General features: G+C 37.7%; 1 protein-coding gene and 3 non-coding genes across 4 annotated transcripts; all 4 read left to right on the forward strand.

The window, feature by feature from the left end:
- The first annotated feature begins 2,512 nt into the window (after window positions 1-2,512).
- mfsd13a (major facilitator superfamily domain containing 13A) lies at window positions 2,513-8,743 on the forward strand. The gene is made up of 8 exons (XM_062443132.1): window positions 2,513-2,705; window positions 3,131-3,210; window positions 4,090-4,539; window positions 4,657-4,777; window positions 4,908-5,004; window positions 5,455-5,626; window positions 6,344-6,537; window positions 7,614-8,743. Exons 1-8 carry the CDS (start codon window positions 2,538-2,540, stop codon window positions 7,862-7,864), a joined length of 1,533 nt encoding a protein of 510 aa, XP_062299116.1. The 5' UTR covers window positions 2,513-2,537; the 3' UTR covers window positions 7,865-8,743.
- A 2,276-nt stretch (window positions 8,744-11,019) lies between these two features.
- On the forward strand, window positions 11,020-11,134 carry LOC134004084 (U5 spliceosomal RNA). The gene has a single exon (XR_009927813.1). It is a non-coding gene; the product is annotated as a U5 spliceosomal RNA (small nuclear RNA).
- Window positions 11,135-12,698: 1,564 nt separating this feature from the next.
- LOC134003953 (U5 spliceosomal RNA) lies at window positions 12,699-12,813 on the forward strand. The gene has a single exon (XR_009927689.1). It is a non-coding gene; the product is annotated as a U5 spliceosomal RNA (small nuclear RNA).
- Window positions 12,814-14,076: 1,263 nt separating this feature from the next.
- Window positions 14,077-14,191, forward strand: LOC134003963 (U5 spliceosomal RNA). Its single transcript, XR_009927698.1, has one exon. It is a non-coding gene; the product is annotated as a U5 spliceosomal RNA (small nuclear RNA).
- The last annotated feature ends 8,943 nt before the right edge of the window (window positions 14,192-23,134 follow it).

Here is a 23,134-nt window from a genome sequence, read left to right on the forward strand (position 1 = left end):
TAAGACAAGCTTGAAAACTGGAATTGTGAATTATCCTTTAAAGATGAATCTCTAATATCAGTTAATATATCATTGTTTACTTTTATGGTTAATTGGTGGCACTGGGTGGCGCTGTAAGCTCTTATTTGTTTGTGTACAATGGAGGGAAAAAACACCTCCACAGATCCACCCCGGGGTCGGCATAGATATGAGTAACCGAGTGTAGTTGTCATGACGTGGACTGTCTGCCTCCGTCGTGCCGGTCGTCTCCTAGTGACCGAGACACAGGAAGGCTGGAGCCAACAAGTTAGCTTCCTTGCGACTTAAACTCGATTCACTCGGTGTGGTTAGCAGCTCTCTATTTTGGGTGGTATGTATCGTTACTATGCTTTATTATGAACACACTTAACGCTGGTAGTAAATGTATGATCTACAGCTTGTTAGCGTCATCGTTAACCAGCTAGCATGTTAGCATTTTTTATGAGGCTAACTATGTGCTAACCATTAGATAGCGGTGGCTGCGTCATCTAGATAATCAGATATCACACAAGATATCTGATTTACGGTTTTTGTCAGCAGATTACACAACTTGTGGGGCATTAGTTGTAACTTTGATTGTCTAATATGATCCAGTTTAGTCGACAGGTTATGGTAGTTACGTTAGTTTAAGCTCTTTGAAGGAGCTAACTAGCTTGTTGTAACCCTACCAGATATGCAAATTAATGATAAAATGTGTTTCGGGTTTTTTTGGTATGTCGTGTTTCAAGAAAAGCAACGCCCTTCCTTTACCGTTAGCAGTCTAGTGTAGGTGTTATCAGTTAAATATTTTGTCCAGCCCTTCCTCTTTTTCCCCCTCATGCCTACCTTAATGTTACTATTTCAATATTTATGTCTTTGTTCCTTGTGGCAATTTTAAAACCATGCTAGCTGACAGTGTTTCCATGTTGTCCCCTTCTATTTCAGTGTAGTATTCTTAATCCACAGGTAGATTACTACATCAAGATTCTAGATAATTAGGCATATTTGTAATGTAAGTGTGTGCAATATGAGGTAAACGTAAAGATAGAAGATCTGATCATTTTCTTTTCTCCTTTTGTCATGTTTATATGTTTGTTTATTTTTTGTCTTGAGATGAAATGTCACAGGCTCTGTCAGTAGCTATCCAAGTGAATATGACAGGTGCAGCCACAACCTTTATCCACAGGTGGAAACAGCTCTGTATCTGCTGTGGCTGAGATGACATGAATTTGTGTGTGTGTGTGTGTGTGTGTGTGTGTGTGTGTGTGTGTGTGTGTGTGTGTGTGTGTGTGTGTGTGTGTGTGTGTGTGTGTGTGTGTGTTACCAAGTTGGAGCCCTTCTGATTTTGTTAGATATGTGTGAGAGATGTGATATGTTACAGCCAACTGAGGCATCCCGCTTCCTCTGCTTGGATCTGATAGGAACTTTGCTGGAAAGCTCCAAGGAGGTAGCCTTTCTGCCTAGTGTGCTATCTCGCTTAGATCCTGATATGAAGCTGTGGTTTTTGCAGCTGTGCCCACACACTACATTATGGTTGACTGTGACACATTGCCTCAAGGCACTGTTATTGTGAGATTATTATACGACTTTCCCCGCTAAAGATGTGTGAGGATGTTTGTAAAGCAGGGCAAGTCTAAACCTGTGCCAGTCAGGTGTGAAGTAAGAGGCCTGTAGTGTTTATGAGTGAATTCTTCTCCCAGAGGTCCTACGTGTGAGACTGCACTCCGGGCTTCACAAAAGGGTTGTGAAGTTAATGAATAACACAACAGGATTTGCATTATTTGTGGGGAACTGTCTGTTCCCAATTGGTGTGATGAAAGACAGTAATTCACAAGGAGGTGTAATAGGGACACAATCATGATGGGTGCTTTTCATGTTGCCCATAGCATTTACAGTAAGTGCAGATGATTTGCTTTATACTCTTGAGTATAAAATCATCCCAATACCCTCAGAGTGCAATGTTGAATATGACACCACAGGACAATAAAGCACAGTGAAAGCACTTGGACCGAAAAGACGATCATATGACTTTCCTATTGTCGTTTCCCTGTGAAGAAGAGCAGCTTTTTATGGAAACAGTGAGGTCGAGTGACAGAGGAGTGGTCATAAAAATAACTAAGGAAAATTACAGTTTTATGTTACACACACACACTCTGCTGGGCGTGGGCCAGAGGAGAAAAGAACAGTTTCCCGCAGTCTAACTAACTGTAATAAGTACTTTCTGTATGAAAACATCTGCCTTTTGGTCTCCTCAAACTGTGTGGAGACTCTGAGATTCACCGGTAACTTCCAGTAATGCTCCAAATATAAAGCTTGTTTTTACGACATATCCTTTGTGTTTCAAGACTATGAATACATTTTTTATGTCTGCTGAACATAATGCAACTTTAATAATGTTTCTGTCAAATCTCAATGCATTTATACTCTTACTTTATGATCTTGCAGGCTATGATGAGGTGGTGACCTTTGGTCGGCCAGGCCGTGAGATGATTACAGCTTGGCACGGAGAAAAGACGGAGCAGAGTGATTGAGAAAGAAGAATGGGCAAGAGTGTCTGGGGCTTCTGGCAAGGCATCATCTCTACTGCAGTGCTCTACGGCTCGTTGGCCCTGTTCACCTCCATTCTCCACAATGTTTTCCTGCTTTACTATGTGGAGACATTTGTGTCCATCTACAAGATCGATAAAGTCTCCTTTTGGGTGGGAGAGGTGAGCAAGAAGAGATGTGAATTTGAATGAACAGTATCAGTTAGCCACTTAAATCTTGACTCTCAAGGGCATCCTAAACCAATACTAGTATTTTGACACTGTGATTATTTTGTATATTCAAATTTGACGGCGAAGTTGTGAAACAAAAAAATACTGTATTGCACAGCTTTATATTAGACAGCCTGGTGATTATTGGATTATTCTACACTTCCACTGTAGTCAGGCCCTATTTATTGATCACAGTTTTTCAGATTTTCAGTCAATCTACATGAGTTATCTTGATTGTCACAAGCTTGATATCATGTTTTTGCTTATCAGTATATCCCAAAGGAGGATGTTTGGTTGCTTTCTTTTCTAGCTTATCATCAACAGCCTTTATATTTTGAGTTAATACAACCTTGTTGTCCCTCCCCTTTGCTCCACAGACAGTGTTTCTTCTATGGAACAGTCTGAATGACCCTCTCTTTGGGTGGCTGAGTGACAGCGCCTTCCTCAGCTCTCCTCAGTAAGTGTCTCCATCTTCCTGCTTTTCTTGTTTTTTCCTTGAAATGTTTCAAAATATAAGTCAGAGAGATACTGATAATTAAAATTGATAAAATTCAATTTCCTGCCCATTTAGAATGTTTCCACACAGTATATCATAATCACAAAAGAGTATTTAACTACTTCTCTTTTTGTTGGAATGATGCCAAAATTTAGGAAACCATCTTCATCTTCCTCATCATACCTGTGCTCACTAACCTGATTTTCCAGTCGAGGTTCAGATATCTACCACTATGGTTGCCACACACAATGTCCCCTGCTTATCTGATATGAAAATATTTACAAAGGCATGCACATACAAATGTTTCAGCATCAGACACAGCTGTTAGTGAAGCTAAGCAAACAGAGTCAGAGCTGTCACACATAAGGCTGCCGTCTGTGTTGGCATGGTACCATGAATAAGCAAACATTATCATAAGGTGGTGACATAACAAAAGTCCATCACTTTATTCGGTTGAGAAGTTTTCACATCTACACAGTTTATTTTCTGGGTGTTGTACAGCAGGAATCTGCACTATTTTCCCTTTTTTTTATTTGTCATTTTTTTATGATGGTTTGAGGATATTTTATTACGGTTTACATTGTTTTCTTTTTCTGTATTTGAATTGGTGGAAATATAACATCAGATATGCTAAATGCACCTTCATTATATCCTCTACCAATTAAAAAGGGACTCGATTAGATTGTGAGTATTTTAACAGGCCTGGTGGCCTTGTCTGTTGTTGACTCTGCAAACATTTGTCTGTATGCACCAGTGAAGTTGGTTGATTATCACAGAACTTGCCTCTTTATGTAATAACAGCTGATTTTTATTTATATTTTCTCTTGTTTTTCCACCCAGGACTGGCCCCCAGATCACAACTCCAGAGGTGGTGCTGAAGCGCCTGAAGGCCCTCTCCATGAATGGCCCTCTCTTTGCTTTGTCCTTCCTGGGCTTCTGGGTGGCGTGGGCCAGGCCAGGCCTGCAGTTCATGCTGTGCCTGTGTTTGTATGATGGGTTCCTCACCATGGTCGACCTCCACCACAGCGCCTTGCTGGCTGACCTCGCTGTATCTGCCAGCGATCGCACACGCCTCAACTTCCACTGCTCAGTGTTCAGTGCTCTGGGCTCAGTCTCTGTATTTCTGTCCTACTCTTTCTGGGACAAGGAAGATTTCTACTCCTTCCGTCTCTTCTGTGTGAGTCTGGCAGCTTTTTCAGTCTTGGGCTTTTTCTCAGTGTCTCGGTTGCTACAGTTTCGTTTTCAAAAGGAAGTCCGTACAAGACAGGATGAGGCACTCACACTCAAAGAGTAAGGTTTTTTTTTTAAAGAACTGGCACTTTTCATGTAGCTGAGATGTTTTTAGACTCTGTTGCTGTTTTTCCTCTCCGTCTCACTCCTCTCTTACCTTCTTTTCTTTTATCCCAGGCTGAATGTTGGAAATGCTCCATTTACCCAACCAGAAAAACCTGTGACCATTAGACAGTACCTCAAGCAGCTCTCCAAACAAAAGAACTTCATGTGGTTTGTGTCAATGAACCTTATTCAGGTAATATAATCATCACATTGGATGAGGTACAAGTGCTATTAAAGTAAAGTTCTAAAAAATTCACTCTAACAACTAAATGGGTTTCATGTATTCAGTTTCATTCTTTCATTATTGTTTCGGCTCTCTGCAGGTGTTTCACTGCCATTTCAACAGCAACTTCTTCCCTCTTTTCCTGGAGCATCTCCTGTCCGACAATATTTCTGCTTCTACAGGTTCTATATTACTCGGTAAGATTATTTGAAGAGACAGGAAATAACCTCACCTGGGCAACACAGACAAAAATTAATGATGCTATAATTATCACAGCATTCTCTCAGCTAAATACTGAAGGAAATCACAAACAGTACAGTTACTGTAATATTTGATAGTTGTGTGCTGAACAGAAGGAGCATACAAGCTGGTGACAGAACATTTATTTTATATATATATATATATATATATACGACAAGCAGGCGTTTTAGTTTCTCATTGGCAGATGAAGACTTGCAGAAAAACTGTGAAGTTGTACTGTAAATATATCTCCTGAATTGTTATGAGCATATCGAATTGTGGCTGAAAAAGAGTAGATTTCTATTTTCATATTAATTTGCTGTCTGTTTTTTTCAATGATTATTATTTCTGCTGATTTTTATTTTTGCCTTTTCTTTAAATGCTGCTCTGCTTTTGCTCCCATGCAGGGATCTCTTATATTGCCCCCCACCTGAACAACTTGTATTTCCTGACACTGTGCCAGCGTTATGGGGTTTACCAGGTTATCCGCTGGCTATTTATGCTCAAACTGGGACTTAGTGTGGCTATGCTGCTGGCAGGGGCTGACCACATTTATCTGCTGTGCATCTTCATTGCTAGGTATGGCCACGCACACACATGAGCACACGCATCTGTGATCTGATGTGTGACAGCTTGTTGTTTTTGGTTTTGTTGGCTTGTTTGTTCTTTAAGGTTTGGCATCAAAGTTAAATATACACTGCACCACTGAGCAAGAGTGAGCAGATTTGCCCTCTTCACAGCATTCAAAAGGACACGTTAAGAGCTCTTTCTGACACAGCTTGTTTCAAATGTCGACTCACAAATTGAGCATGTTGTATCCAAACTTAAAAATGTGAACTTTGCTCTACTTTTGGCCTAAACGTTGAACCCTTACGGAGTTTGGGTGGGTTGTCACATTAGTTAGGTCTGTATTAGTCGTCAACAGGGTGTGAATGCTTTTGGTTTCTTTATCTCAAGAGAAAGTAACCCGAGCTGAATATAAAATGTGTTACTTCATTTCCCACAGTTATAATGTGGTTTTGCATATAGAGACACACCTAAGCAAAGACTGTAACCATTCAGCTCCTTAGAGACTGTTCTCAACAAAAATGCATTGTGAATGATAACAGAAGCACTTAAGCAGTCTGTCCCTGATAAACAACTGGCAACAGAACCTTTACATAAAACAGTTTTTTTCTTTTTTCTTTTTACATTACAAAACATCTTTAAAATAAAACTTTATGCAGTAATTATTCAGAAAGCACAGTAAAGCTGACAATCTACTGGAGGCTATAATCTGACTTCTCTTCGTCTTAGTAACCGGGTGTTCACAGAGGGGACGTGCAAGCTGTTGAAACTGGTGATATCCGATCTGGTGGACGAAGACTTTGTGGTCAATCGACGTCAGCAGGCCGCCTCTGCGCTGCTCTTCGGGATGGTCGCCTTGTTGACAAAACCTGGCCAGACGTTTGCCCCGCTCATTGGCACATGGCTGCTCTGTGTTTACACAGGTACAGACACAAACACCCAGACAGGATCTTCATGTGGAGGCGTTATATCCTATTCCAAATGCTGCTAACAAGTTGCTTGAATTCAAGTGTTATCCATGATCAGTGTGTGCGTGGATGAATATGATGTTGATATGGTTTGACGCTACTGAAACCTTTAGAAAGGTGAACAACTGTGAAGATGAAATGAGAGCACAACAAAAATAGAATGTGCTTAAAAATCTGAACAGACTTAAGAACTTATGTGGAGGGCACGTTTTCCCCTGGCTAGTGTTTAGCTGCTGTGACTCATCTCGTCTTGTTATCAATTAAGCTAACCATAGCCACACTCTCACATTAAATGTATTTATTTATTTATACAGTTTAAAGTTACATGGACAGTGCATATTAATAAACATTTCTGTAAATGTGGCAGTTTAGCCATCTTGGCTAATTTTCAACTGCAGTCCCTGTGCAGCTGTATAGACAGCTACAAAAGAAACATAAAATGCTTTAAAAGAACAATACTGTACATATAGAAGAGCACGCTTCATAAGAAAACATAAAATACATTAAAACAAGGGCAATACATAAACATAAAACATAAAAACAAAGCATACTTCAGGTTATTTAAATAGGTTACGGAGTATAGTCACACACTTATGTGAAATAGCACCTCTGGTAATTTAACCTTAGTGTGATTTTTTTATTTCAGGCAATGCAGTGCAGCTCTATATTTAAACACTGGTTAGTCCTGTAAGAAAAAGTCTTGTTTCAGCCAAAAATGAAGTTATTCTTACGCTGCTCTCATCGTTTGTTCCAATCATGTTCAGTTATAATAATATATTTTTATTACTCAACCACCTTAGCTATCCCTCCAAAGCACAAATTGCATATTATATTTATTTTATTATTTCATAAGTCGTCAGATCTATCCATATTCTTTCACATTTTTGCAGGGTTTCCTCATTAGAAAATACTAAATCAATGCATATTGTATTATGTTGCTATTCATACTCAGAAAGGCGTTCAAAGTGAATTGATTCATGTGTACTTTGCACTAAATGAATGCATTCTCATACTGGGTTTCTTTTCCGCAGGTTATGATATTTTTGAGAGGGAACCTGTGAAGGACTCTCTGGTTTCTGTGCCTGATGTTGCCTCTGGCTCGGGGACTCCGCCTCTACGCCTGGGCTGCTTCTACATGTTAGTGTTTGTGCCTATCACCTGTGCCCTGCTTCAGCTGGCCGCCTGGTCTCGCTTCACACTGCACGGTCGCAAGCTGCAAGGGATCAAGACCCTGAGGCAAGGGGCCCAGCAAGGCAACCTAATCGATGTCAAGGCCATATGAAGTGAATAAAGCTGGGTGAAGCTGCACAAAGACACTTTTTTTTAATTGTTAGTTTAGGAATTTCTTTGATAAAGGCTTAAAATACCAGAGACCAGAAAGCTTCTCAGATGTCTTCACTCTGCAGCCCACCCTTGTGTGCAAGAATATGAACCATTGCACAACATGTGGCTTTGCACAGTAGGCTGGCAAATCCCACTGGGAAGAACATGAAACTGAAATCTGCCTTATTTTTTTATACTAAAGTATTTACCTATATTTATATTTGAGCAGATAATGACCAAAAGATAAAGTAAAACCAATCTATCCTTTGGATGCAGAAGGACCAAGACCACATTTTTCATTGTGCAGGCCAAAGATGGGGCCCCCTTTTTTAAAACTGATAGGAAAGCATAATTCTAATTTGAAAGTACAGTTCGATTTCATTGCTGCTAAATGATTCATCAATAACAAGAGCTCAGTTTAGAGACCAGGAGGAGAGGAGGTTTACCACACTTGTATTCTGATTTCTAATGTGATAAACAAGATTAAATAAAGTTGCATAATGTCTACATAGTGCTATTGATACTGCATGAAACCTGCACTTCAGAGCCAATTCATGTTTCTTTTCATTTACAGAGAATGTTCGGCCAGTTTTATGTTGAGAACTGTATTTTCTGATATGTCCAGTATTGATGATGATGATGTTTTTGCACAAAACTGCCATTTGTCTGTTGTACTTCTAACATTCTGATAGTGACATACTGTATGTACTGTGATGTGGATTACTGGAATTAGGAAATGATGCAGACAACCATGTTATCGGTTCACTTTTGTAATTTTTCAGATTAAACAAAGAATGTCTGGCATTACCACAAATAAACCTAATCTATCTTGATGTCAACCAAACTCTGCTTTGTATCGACACCTTTTTTTTATAAGACAAATCACCTATCTGACCACATAAAAGGCTGTTTGAACTCCACAAGAGATATAGATACCCAGTGGCTTCATTTGAAACTGAGAATTTTTCCATTTAGGTTACTCAGACATAACCCTGAAACGTGACATTGTTGGACCATATTACCACGGGAAAATTTAAGGTAAGGAAGTGAAAACAAAAGTCTTTGAAAATGTAGATCCTGAAACTTGAAGGTGTTTTCAATTACAACTGTATGAGACATTCACCATTTACAGTTTCTTCTTTCCCCATGTTGCAACTCGCAACTGAGAAAAACTAGACCAAAATGTACAAGTAAAGACATTCACAGACCTGCCATGTGAAGAATTTACTGCATGGGAATGTCATCATCTTGAAAATGACTGGGAGGTTTAAGTTTAGAAACACGCCCAAAGGCATTCCTGTTTTAGAAGATGCAGAGAAACTGGTTCAGTTTGATTTAATTGCAGTCATATTTTGCATTTGTAAGACACCAACCACTGTTCAGAAATGCTGTATATAGATTGTGATGAATTATATTGTGTATCCTTCAATGATGCAGGTAGTGACGTTGGGGATACACATAAAACCATGATTGTTTAACCAGGAGGAGGCCCTGGAATAGAAATTAGCCACACGGCTGCTTATAACTCTCTGTTCCTTCTGTCTGTGCAACATGTTTTTTTTTTTTTACATACTATAATACTGGGTCTTGGATTTGCTTTGTGGTAATTTGACTATTAAACACAAAGATATAAAGCTTGTAAGCACAAGCCAGAAATAATGAGTCTTAAACTATATTTTGACATCATCTCAAAACAGTACCTCAATATTAGGTACAACCATTATGTGTTCTGTGTGTATTCTTGGGTTTATTTGTATTTGTTATCATGGTCTGCAGTCAAATTAGTCACTGAGGACATTAATGCTTTATTCCCTTTCATTTTCCTTACAACTTGGACTTGTTAGGAAGATTACAATCAAAGTAATTCACAAATCTGTACCACAATTGTAACCTCTATAATTAATCTACTTATTATTGAACACCCACAAATCAAACTGACGGTCAAAATAGGATTTTTGTTTAGAAACTGATCATGTTTCTGTTCTGCTAGTTGAAAGACCATCTCACGATCTGCATTTCTGTCTGCACTCAATTTTGGTGATATTGTTTATATGCATGCTTCTCCCTCCATCTTAAAGTCTCTTGGCTGTGTGCTGCTTCATCACAGGTGATAAATTCCTCACTTACCAGCGGATCTTTAAGGAAGAGGAGGGATGGTCCTCTTTAACAAAGAAAAGAGAGCAGCATTATACTGTATGATGTTTATTTATATAAGGCTCTACTGCAAAACCTACCTAATTATACTTCTGATTTCTAGTTACATTAAACATAGTTCTTAAAAAGTGTGGCCACAAACCATTTTATCATTGGCTGTTAAAGCACTCTAGGGGGAAAAGTGGATTCAAATACTATGCTGCCTAAAAATGGAATGAGCTGCAACAAATAATAGTTGCTCTCTAGTTTTACTTGAACATTTTAAAAGGCTGTGTTTATGTATTTGCAGTCCCACTGCTCTTCTTAATGTTAAAATAATATATTGTCTGTGAATTGTCTGTTCGCCTATCTATGCTTAAACTGCATATGTTTATTCTAGTACAGGCAACAGATCCCTCGTTGAGAATACCTGTTTAAATAAAGGGCTAAAGAAATATTATTTCAGAGCTTCATCTCGCCAGTGCTTTATTGGAGTAATCTTCACTTTTCTGCGCCCCTGGGATTAGTTTAAACGTCTAGAGAAATCAGCAGAATCTCTGGTCTCGGGATGCTCAAGTTTAGGCTCGTAGCACATGCGCACGAACAGATGTATTATTTGCCCCCTGTTTGTCCACTTTAATCGCCTTGTTTTTAATTACACGATTAACCTTGTTAGGTTTGTGTGTAAGAATAATCTAATTTGGTCGGTTTACTTCGAGCTACACAAAGCCCCCCCTTTCTGGGTCTCTAAACGCTACCCATCATGCACCGCGAGCCAAATTTCAAACAATTTTAAGTAAAACACTGTCATCATATAGTTGACATTTCTGTTCAAATGTCACATGGGTGGCTTATACTTGACATACACTCCTGAAGTGAGTTGGAAATGAAAGACACACTAGTTCATGATTGATGTGCCACCGTCACGGTAGGGTGTATGTAAGTGAATCAGTACCCCCATAGTGACAAGACACAGTCAGTACACTCATGTTTCTCTTCAGATCGTATAAATCTTTCGCCTTTTACTAAAGATTTCCGTGGAGAGGAACATTATGAGTTCTTATTAATTTTTTGATGCCCTGCCTAGTGCGGGGCTTCCTAAATTGTCAAATGAAACTATAACTTCAATAAGACTTCCTACGACAACTTTGAAGCGATGCATTGTCCTCACTGATACAGTGTTGCACTTTTCGAACATGTAGCCCAGATACCATCGAACTTACGTTACGTCATAGTTATCCGTGAGTTCGCAGCGGTAATGTCGTCTTAAATGTCTTTATTCGGAATAAGTTAGTCATTAATATTTAATTGGGGGAGTGTTAGCTGTTGCCTCTGGGAAAAAATGCCATCATCGGTAAGATAAAGGAGGTGTCATTGAAACTTATACACAAATGCCACTGTGTAAAACGTGAATGATTTTAAAGTGTCGGTGTTATTTGGGACATTTGCACATCCTGAAACTGTGCCTCGTTTATTTTGGCATTGTTAACATGGCAAACAACACTTCGTTTGGCGAGGTTTCCAAGCTTAATAATGATGCATTTATGGTGGATGTGGCTTTATTGTGTGCAGAAGAAAAAAGGGACACAAGAAACCATTTACAATCTTATGATTATCTTGGCAAAGTTTCATATTTATAAATGTTAGTTTGCAAATAAATAAAAACAACAACTCACTCTTCTCATTTTTTCATACAGATTGTGAGCAAAACAAATCTGTTATAAATCAGTATTTATGATAAATATAACACTCTAAATTAAGTCACTTTGCATAATCACTTCAGTACATTTTGGTTCCAATAATTATGCTCTTGAATTTTAGGCGTGTAAATGCTTTCACTTGTAATGAAATATTTTCAGTTGTGATTTTGTTACGTGTACTCAAAGGCCGCACTCTCATTGACTTGCCACCTGCATACTGAACTTAACATGAGTATTATACATTGTCGCATGCTTCCTGCTTTAACATCATCTAATTTTGGTGCCAAATATGAAGAAATTAACCCATCAATAACAACCGTTGTACAAAAAAATGCCTTAAAAGGTGACATCTTCCTGATTATTTCTTTAGTCTGATTTATTTTAAAATATTTAACCACAGACTATTCTTGTGTGTGTGTGATAAATTAAGAATGTCCAGACCTGATGAAAACACTCCCACACGGAGATATAAATACTGTGTATCCGGTGGAGGAAAAAAAGGAAAGGCTACTCATCCTTATTAATAGCACAACATTGTGGTTTAACATGTGTTATGTGAGTTCACACCTTTAAAAAGGAACACCCCTAAACATCTCCCCGGGGTAAGAGTGGGATTTTGTGTAATATTTGGGTTAAATAAAGACTCACTTGACATTTATATTCACAATTTCTGTCTTCAGAACACGTGGAACGTTGTATTGCGGTATGCGCATGCGCAGACTGGTGGAGTTGTGCTTGTTTAACGCTTGTAAATAAATGAATGTACATTCTTATCGGAATTAGACTTTTAATAAAGACTTAATTGTGTGTTATTGCCATGCATGTTTTATATAAAACTCTACTGAGTTGTGAATGTTTTCTTGAGATGTTTAAAAGTTAAAAAGGGACGATCCGCAGCACCGTCACTGAAGGCTATATATCAGTGAGACACTCCCCTTACAGTTAGTGCAAAAAAGCAATACGCTCAAGTTTCTCTTCAGATCGTATAAATCTTTCGCCTTTTACTAAAGATTTCCGTGGAGAGGAACTATATGAGTTCTTATTAATTTTTTGATGCTCTGCTTTATGCGGGGCTTTCTAATTATGTCAAGTATAAAATACATAGTTACCTGCGTCTGCTAATGGGTCGTACCAGTCAAAATGCTCAAATTGGCACCATGAGTCACTCTATACGATGTAGAAACTGACAGATGCTGAATATGATCAAGTGCATGTAGATAGATATATAGATAGATAGATAGATTTATTTTAATTTTATTGTCATTCCATATATAAACACAACGGAATTTCTTTTGCAGCACCAAAAATCTGCATAAAAGGGCATAAATAAAGGTTAAAGTAATAAATAATGCACAGATAAGTAACACAATAATAAATAATGCTCAGGTAAATTGCACTTGTCCATCCAACTGTGCAATTTACTCAAATACTGTACTTACAAGTTTGAAGTACTTGTACTTTACTTTAGTATTTCTATGTATTTTATTTTACAAACTTGAGTCTTTTACTAAAGATTATAGTAAAGAGGAACAACATGATTACACTAATTGTTTGATGTCTTGCCTCAAGTGGGTCTGCCAGTATTGCCAAATGCTGTGAAACAAATTTAATATTTAAGTATAATCAATAGTTACATTTGTGTAGATATTAACTCACATTGGATTGAATCATTAGTAGTGGTTAAAGTTGATCATGTTGAAATATGCACGTGTTTTTTAACATAACAAAGTCAGGGTTCACATACAGTGTATGCATTTGTTCATTTGAATTTAATGAAACAGTAGCTATGCATATTCATCATATATACAAACAAAACTGACGCGACTGACATCATGAATATAATGAGAGAGCATTAAAAACTTAAAGGAACTTAAAAATAGAGGACAAAGCAACTAATCCTTATTAATAGCACAACATTGTAGTTTAACGTGTTATGTGAGTTCACATCATTAAAAAGGAACACCCCTAAACATCTCTCCGGGGTAAGCGGTAGTTTTTGTGTGATATTTGGGTTAAATAAAGACTCACTTGACATTTATACTCACAGTTTCTGTCTTCAGAAACACGTGGAACGTTGTATTGCGGTTTGCGCATGCGCAGACTGGAGTTGTGCTTGTTTAACGCTTGTACATAAATGAATGTACATTCTTATCGGAATTAGACTTTTAATAAAGACTTAATTGTGTGTTATTGCCATGCATGTTTTATATAAAACTCTACTGAGTTGTGAATGTTTTCTTGAGATGGTTAAAAGTTAAAAAGGGACGATCGGCAGCACCGTCACTGAAGGCTATATATCAGTGAGACACTCCCCTTACAGTTAGTGTTAATAAGTAATACGCTCATGTTTCTCTTCAGATCGTATAAATCTTTCGCCTTTTACTAAAGATTTCCGTGGAGAGGAACAACATGAGTTCTTATCAATTTTTTGATGCCCTGCTTTATGGGGGGCTTTCTAATTATGTGAAATATAATATATATAGATAATCCATTTTGTGTGTTGTGTTAATGAGTCATATGTGTTATGATGATTAAAGTGTTATGAGCCAAACTATACATTTAGAAACTGACAGATGTAGAATGTGCTTAAGTGCATGTACTCAAATACTGTACTTACAAGTTTGAAGTACTTGTACTTTACTTTAGTATTTCTATTTATTCTATTTTACAAACTTGAGTCTTTTATTAAATAGTAAATAGTAAAGAGGAACAACATGATTACACTAATTGTTTGATGTCTTCCCTCAAGTGGGTCTGCCAGTATTGCCAAATGCTGAGAAAAAAAATTAATATTTAAGTATAATCAATAGTTACATTTGTATAGATACTAACTCACATTGGATTGAATCATTAGTAGTGGTTAAAGTTGATCATGTTGAAATATGCACGTGGTTTAGCATTAAAAACTTAAAGAAACTCAAGGAAAAAGGAAAGACAACGATAAGTAAAATAAAACATTATATACAAAAACGATATATTCATATGTGTATACTTACATAGTATATACACTTATTTAAAAAATATGTTGTCCACGGTATATTGTTGATAAAGTGAAATATTTTAACATGTATCATTTTGGTGTCATATTCAAACAGTTAGTCAGTAGGGGGTCCAAAATTGGGTTTAGAGTGCCCATAACACCAATAACATGTGAATCTTTAATGTCAACATGCAATATTTTCTCGTATTACTTTACTTACTGAGCCTGGTGAGTATTTAGTATTACTGTATTTTGGTAGGTGATGTCAAACTGAATCACCACCGATCCACTTTTTCCAACCCACCCTCAGAGCCATAAAAAGAATGCACAAATATGACGAATATATTGGGAGGTATTGTCAAAGTCACACTTCCCAGTTCTTGTGGCTTCAGCACTGTTATGTGTCAGCGGCAAGCAGTCTAGCAGACAAACACACTCGCACAGAGCAGAACAGGAAATGAGTGAGGCAGCCGAGCAGATGAGAACAGAAGTCTGAACTCTGCGACTGCAAATCTTTATTTACAAAAACTCCTTCAAGGTGGTTTGAGAGACATCTAATCTTTGGATAGACAAATCAGGCAAGTACACAAATTATTATCCCACTCTGAAGTTTTAGGGTATATACCTCTAGGATGTGTTTTCTCTTAATGTTGAATCTGTTTTTCATATGACAGTATTTTCTGTCTCCTTTGATTAATGTTGGTTACACTTCCTTTTTAAATTTTTTTTAAAAATGACTCTAAATTGCAGAATTCAACATGACATTGCCAGTTTAATTTGACAGAACACTGAGTAAAGTAATTTTATCCACACTTGTTTTCCCATAACTTATGTTCTTTAGCATTTTTCTTTTAATTTTACAAGGCACATATGATTACAACACAAATAACACCTGCTGAAAATAAAGTGAAAGTGTTCAGATTTGACAATATGCCTAAACAACAACACACAAATGTACCTTTTGCATCTGAAATAGCTTCTAACTGGTGTTTTTTTTTGTGCCTCTGGTATGTGTCCTTTAGGAGATAACCAAGAACTAGAAAAACCCAGAAGGTGGTTCGTGGATGAAAAAATTCTTATCTTGATAAGACAAACCTGAGATTGGTAGGTGACGTCGGACTGACGCTCCACTGAAGTTTCTGCAGGCTTCCTGTGTCTTCAGTCTGCTGCTCTAGCGGTCTGTCAGTAAGTTTAGGTTACATTTGTTTTGCAGCAAATGGAAACAGCTTCCTGTCTATTCCTACAGTATGTACACGCAGAAATGCCTTTACCTCTGCCATAGTTTTTGTTCATATCTCATATCATATCTCAACTGAAACTGCAACAACCTTTTGTGGTTAGTCAGCATTCTTATAATAAGCCAAATAACCTTTATTTATATAGCACATTTAAGAACAACAGTAGTTGACCATAAGTGCTTTTATGGAATCAGCAGATCAGTAATGTATTGTAGAGTTAATCCATTTAGGGCTTTAATAACCGACCGTACAATTTGAAAATCAACTCTTTATTTCACTGGTAGCCAATGCAAGTGAGTCAGAACAGGGATATTGTGTTGACTTTTCTCTGTTCCAGTTAAAAGTTTATCAGCTGTATTTTGAACCATTTAGGGTTGAAAAGGGTGGAATGGGTCAATCCCATATACAGAGAATTACAGTTGTGCTGCCAAGAGTAGATAAAAGTATGGATAAGTGTCTCCATGTCCTTATGAGATAAAAAAAAGGCTTTAATTTGTCTATGATGTTCGACAGATAAAAGCTGGTCTTCACAACACAACTGACATGTTTGTTAAAATTCAATGATGGGTCCAAGAAGACACCAAGATCTTTAACTATATTGTTTTGTTGTTATTTAGTTGAAGGAAGTTCTTCACTATCCAGCATTTGATATCATTTACACAGTTAAAGAGGTTCATCCGGGAGCAGGGGCTGTTTGGTGTAACTGTTAAGTATAACTGTATTTCATCTGCATAACAGCGATAAAGAATATTGTATTTCTTAAAGATAGAGCAAAGGGGAATTGTATGCATGAGTAATGAGAAAAAAAGATGAAGTCAGTCAAACACTAACGTGACATAAGATTTAAAAATATATAATTTTAGGTGGAAGTGTGTGACTGTTTTTGAAAGCGCCGCCAACTTCACATTTCCTCTATTTCCAGCTCCAAGATGTTAACACTGTATCCATGACGACGCATTAACACACACACAAGTGCAGTGGAGCATGGAGCATGTGTCAGTGCAGTATGAGTATGAGTACGCAACAAGGGATGGTCGCCTCGTGTGCATCAAACCTAATGAAATTTACATCCTTGTCTCCAAGACTAATGAGCACTGGTGGCATGTGCGCAAAGACCAAAACACCAGGCCCTTCTACGTCCCTGCACAGTATATGAAGGAGGTCCAATCATGCACTGGAGACTCTCCTGGTCCTGATGAACTGGATTCAACTGAGAGTGAGGCGGACAGTTCATGCCAGGACTCCACTTTTGGGATCTTTGAGGATGTACCAGATGTGAAGCCTTGTGAGACTCTGAAGGAAGTAAAGACAACCAAAAGCTCTGCACACACTTTGGATAATATAGAGAAGCATAATTCAATAGGACACTTTTCAGTTGGCTTAGAACTGTATGCAAAACCTCATCCTGTTGCAAAGGTCAGAAATGGACCATCAAAGTCGAAAAGATTACCGCAGTATGAAGAAATAGAACAACCACAGACTATTCTTGATGATGAGGATATAAACTTCCCTTTACCCCCCAGTTCATTGATATATGACACCATACCAGAGATGAACCACACAGAATTTGACTTTTCGGAGTTGCCAGAACTCGTAGATTCAACTCAGGAGCTGAATTTGAATCAAACGGCAGAGCAAACTTTTTCTACAGATTCACCTCCCAGCAAGCAGGTAAGATTGAATGAAATGTTTTTATTATTATGTTATTTCTAGGGTCACAGCCACCAGGGGGCGCCGTTTTACCATGTAAAATCTAAGCTACGCCTACATTAAATAAAAATGTATTTATTGTGGCTTTTTAAAAAATTTATCAACAGAAAAAGACCCTTTCATGTCAAGGATGAAAAATAGTTCTACTAATAACAGGACTCACCTAAATCACCACTTGGTTTTAGATGTCACGTAATTAATTAAATAGAAATCAACTTTGTGTAGTCAAAGGATCTCAATTCACTGCAGTATAAATACACCTGTAGCTGGAAAAGTTCTGATGTAGGTGTGTTAAATCACAGTTATATTGAAATGTGAAGCAGTCACAAATGTCACATTAAATCCCAGTTTAATCATTGTTTTGAATATAAAAAACCTGAACACTTCTAAGGGGAGTGAATGCATTTTAATAGGCACTGTGTGTCAGTGGTTTCCAGTGTAGGTGTCCGGACCCTTACAGGGGCCACAAGTTGTGTCAGGAAATTATTTCTGACATTTCTACTTGACTGGATAGTTTTGGCGCAGTGTGACTAAAATGATTCAAATGAAACAATCTGAGAAGAAGAAATCACATATTTCTGAGGGGTTGCAAATGGACATTGATTAATTTTAAGGGTTCACAAGACAAAACGATCAGGCAGTTGCATCATGTTGATGTGCACAGTGATGCGAGAGCTTCAATTTCAGCCCAACTAAACTCACTTACACATAAATGATTTCACTTCCTTCTTCTCAGGAGAAGTGGAGAGAGATCTGGTTGTTATCCAAATCTTATTTTTAACATTTGCATCTTTCGGTCGGGTGAGGATTAGCTGTAAATACATCAAGAAGATTCATTCTGTTTACTCTCTGTGCTACTGTGGGTGGACAATTTGACTATTCCCTGAAGAATACATGACAAGAGCAAAACTTGGCTTTTAAAACTTGCAGTTTCAATCTTAGCATGCATTTACTGTATGCTGTGAAAGCACAAGGATTAACACTGAAGTACTCTGTCACAAGTAAAAGTCCTGTACTCCAAACTTAACTCACAACACAGAAGCATTATGAGCATAAATGATCCAAAGTGAAAGAACTCAGTTAACAGGAGAATGGCCCATATTCAGATTAGCAATACAAATAACAAGTAAGACGCATTTTAATGTTGTAGTTTGAAAAAGTTGATTCTGCCTACTTTATATAGTTAAAGTTAATTGATATGTCGTAGCTAATCTATATGTTTGGTAGTATAATCATTAACTAAGTATAATTTTATCATCCTTTCAGTGTAAATCTGGAAAGTAACTTTGGCTGTCAGATGGATAAAAACTACAATATGGAGCAAAAGTATGAGTAGCATGAATTAGAATAACTGAAGTACATGTACCTCAAATATTTGTTCAATACTTGAGTAAATGTATTAAGTTATAGTTTGCTACTGGATTAACTGGAAGGATGATGAAATCCTGACTTTAAAAGGGCTGTTCCTTAAATATGAAACCTATGAGCAGGGCAGACCCATTGTTTTAAAATGCCCACAGGAGACAAGCAGCAATAGGATCTCATGCTGGCTTGATAAGAAAGGGATTGTTGTGTTGGTTTGCATATTAACCCCAAATCATAAACTTCCCCACTGTGGGACTAATAAAGGAATATCTTATCTTAATCACTACAAAAAATAATCCACAAGAAGAACACTTCCTTTAATCACATTTACGCTCAAAGCTCCCTATTTCTAGAAACCAATAAAGAAATCTTTACAGCGAATCACATTTATTATCCAGGTAGCGAGTACAAGAAATTCAACGTGGTCCAAATGTCAACAGGAGGTGTAATAAACATGGACAGTAAATTCATTTGTTATCTATTTTCTTCAATGAATCATCTGCATCTTTTCCACATTATGCCTTTTTTTTAAAAATTAGGACAAGTGGAGGAAGATGTTTTCGGATATTTTACTTAAGTAAACATAGCAGTACTTCATCTAAAAGTCAAACATATTGCAAACGTAAGTAAGTATAATTTGCAAAAATAAAAAAAATCACAAGTAAATAGTGTGAGTGTGTGAGTAGCATTTCAATGTTGTAAGTGTAATTGTAGTTATTGGAGAACTTTATTGCCAAGTTTATTAAAACATCAATACACACACACACACACACACACACACACACACACACACACACACACACACACACACACACACACACACACACACACACACACACACACACACACACACACACACACACACATATTATAAATACCAACACTGACTGTATGAATACTCCAAATAATCAACACAATACACAACATTTACGATTAAGAAACCAAATCTATGACTGATGGGTATAATGCGTGATACGATATTTTGTAGATAAAATCTTGACCTGTACAATAGTTTTTGAATAAATGTACTTTAAATGTAGTAAAAAAGTTCAGTATTTCCATCTGAAATGTAGTATAGTGTAAAGTACTATGTCAGATAAGTACAGTACTTGAGTTAATCTGTTTAACTAGATTCCTCCTCTGATTAGGACGTATTTGATTTGATTTTAGAGATCTTTACACTAAGACTGAACCACTTGTTGATTTTGACACTTTTTTTTTTTTGCAGTGGAGGTCCTGACTCGGAATACCCATTAGTGGTCGAGTTCAGGGTATTTGTGCCAGCTCATCAGCATATGAATGACCGCTCGTCCCTTCATGCGGGTTCAATGGGCGAATAGAAGTGTTTCTTGAATACCTCAGTAAAGAAAAAAAAAAGAAAAAGTAGAATTTCTGTGTGATTCAAGATCTCAGTTTTGGTGGTCGAAAGTCTCTGCGGGGTGTGGAATAACGTTTTTCACCGGGTGTGTATACTTTGATTGACAGTTTATGCTCCTGGTCACTTGCTTTGGGAATAGTTGTATTCTTGCAGCGTGAGAATCAGCTGCACATTGGAACAAGAGGGGGTTATTATCCGGGTTTTTTTTCTGTGTGTGTGTGTGGCCAATGCTGTCACAACAGAACAGGTTGCAAACAGGTTGCGTCGGATCGGTGGCTTCTTGTGGGGAAAGGAAAGAGTTAATTTGAGAACTGCCAGCCACTCCCAAACCTACAGCTGCTAGTCTACCTGGTTTCCCCAGCACCGATGTCGATACTGGGAATTATTTCACCGCAGGGAAACCATGAAACATATGCGAATATATAGCTCGTCTTACCTACTTTTCTACTGGATGTGGTTTGTCGATTAGAGGCGACTAAAAACTTTGTTTTCAGGTAAGTTTCACATCTTAGTTTTGCACCTGTTGCGAGCTTTAACAGGAGAAGTGACGTCAGTCGCTTCAGGTGGGGTGTGATAAGTTTTATGATCTCCACATTTTATGAGTCATGTAATGGCTGCAGCCTCTCCCAGTAAACCCAGTGGTTGTGCGTGCATCATAACCCTGTAATTTACCAGCACAGCTTGCTGCTTCAGTGGGAGACTTGTTTTATTTTAACAAAATTAGGGGTCACTCCTGCATTTTAATCATAATTTGTATGTTTCTGGGAAGCATGAATGAACTCTACACTTTTAACAGTGCTGCAGACGTGCCAGGACCCCTCAAGTGCATTAATTCTCACCCCACAATGGAGGGCCATCTCCATGGTGATTTGAGGGGGTCTGGCCTGACTCCCAACTAGCAGAGCTTTGGAGCTTTTAGTGCCAGCCCTGTCATGCAGTTGGCATGTGTGCGCGCATATGTAAAGTGCAGAACTTGCAATTAGCACAAATGTAGGTCACTTAATATCGAGGGTATGTGGGCTGTTCTTTGGTCCCAGCTGGGATATTAAGTTTGGTAAGTGGATGACAAATCCTGCAGGGATTGTGAATCCAAAGTTTGGTTAGTAGAAAAGCACGCATGAATGCATTTTCAGGCCTGTTTTGTTTCATGGTGATATCATTGTTATTGTCATGCTTATGTTAAGCTTTCACATTGTGTTACAGTCTTTGTTCTGGCTATTTACGGCACTGGCATGTCCCAGGAAATATGTGATCTTTGGAAGAACGGCCCTGATCAATCTTTATCAATTGAAGTTAAGACAAAAGGTCCAATGTCCCATTTAACTTAAAATGGACCCTTTTAACTTTGCTCCACTAGTGATCCTCTTCTTCCATTTAATCATTTTGGAAAGAAGCTGTGGGAATTATAGCTTCATTGAGAGCACCTCACCTACAAGAGAGCAGTAATTCCTTGTGCTCTGTGAAACAGACAAAATCAGATGCCAAGAAACTGCTCAAACAGGTAGTGTCAGAGTGTGCATACCTGCTCGACCGAACACATGTGTCCAAGAGATAGAAACAGGTGCATGCAGGCTTAAATGTCCTGATTGTTGGTTGCCAGAGAGAGGTCTTCATCTTCACTATTCTTGAGTCATATTGTAGTGCTAGTGTTTAACAGTAGTGTGATTTGCCATTTGACCAGAAAGGCTACAAGAAGGAAATAGTACATTAGGTCTAACTTTAAAGGATAGTTCCACATTTTTTTCAAGACATTTTAAAGATGTTACAGCTTCAATGATTAGTCGATTAATTGATTAGCTGTAAACTATTAAATTAATCATAAACTATTTTGATAATCATTTTGGGTGATTTTTAAGTAGAAGATTTCCAAATTATCTGATTCCAGCTGCTCAAATGTGAATTTTCCCTGGTTTCTTTAGTCCTCTGTGACAGTAAACTGAACATCTTTGAGTTTTGGACTGTTGGTCAGGACTTAACAAAACATTTGAGGACCTCACCTTGGGCTATGGAAAACAATAATAGACATTTTTCATCATTTTCTGAAATTTTATGGACCAAACAACTAATCATAATGAAAATAATTGTTAGTTAAAGCCCTATACTTGTGTCAATATGTACATTGAAAGACGTATTAGTCGCTGTAGCTTTCCTGTCCACATTGGCCACAAAGAGATCCTTTCTTCAAGCAATTTCAGTATAATTGATGGGCTACGTCACAATTTCATGCTTCAATGAATTCTTAAATTTAGCTGAAGCTAATGTGAGGCTTCATCAGTCTGAGTTAGATAAGTGGGTATCTCCTAAATGAGTCTTTTTTTGTAGCACAAAATTCCCTCTGTGTTACTATCCCTCCATTGTGGCTCGCAAGAAATCAATGTAGAAACACAAAGGTTCAATTTAATACTAAACACTGAAAGTTTGAAATATACACACATGATTTTTTTTTTATAACTCAGACTGCTGTAGTCTCCTATTAGCTTAAGATGTACTTATGAGTGCATTTTTTGCACAGATAATATAACCCTTTCAATGTACACACGGTCATGTAAGTATTAAAATTAACTTGAAATTAAATATGAACTTATTCCTCTAGGGGTTTTTTTTAAACAGCCTGTTTGTCAAGCAGGAACAGTACTGAATGTTCTTTATGAGCTTCATGTACGATGTGACAGTACAGACAGGTTAGGGTTAGGCAGGTCTAGCTGCAGTTTGTTCCTTTCATGTA

The sequence above is a fragment of the Scomber scombrus genome, chromosome 21 (assembly GCF_963691925.1).
Source record: "Scomber scombrus chromosome 21, fScoSco1.1, whole genome shotgun sequence".
In the NCBI taxonomy this organism is placed as follows: Eukaryota; Metazoa; Chordata; class Actinopteri; order Scombriformes; family Scombridae; genus Scomber; species Scomber scombrus.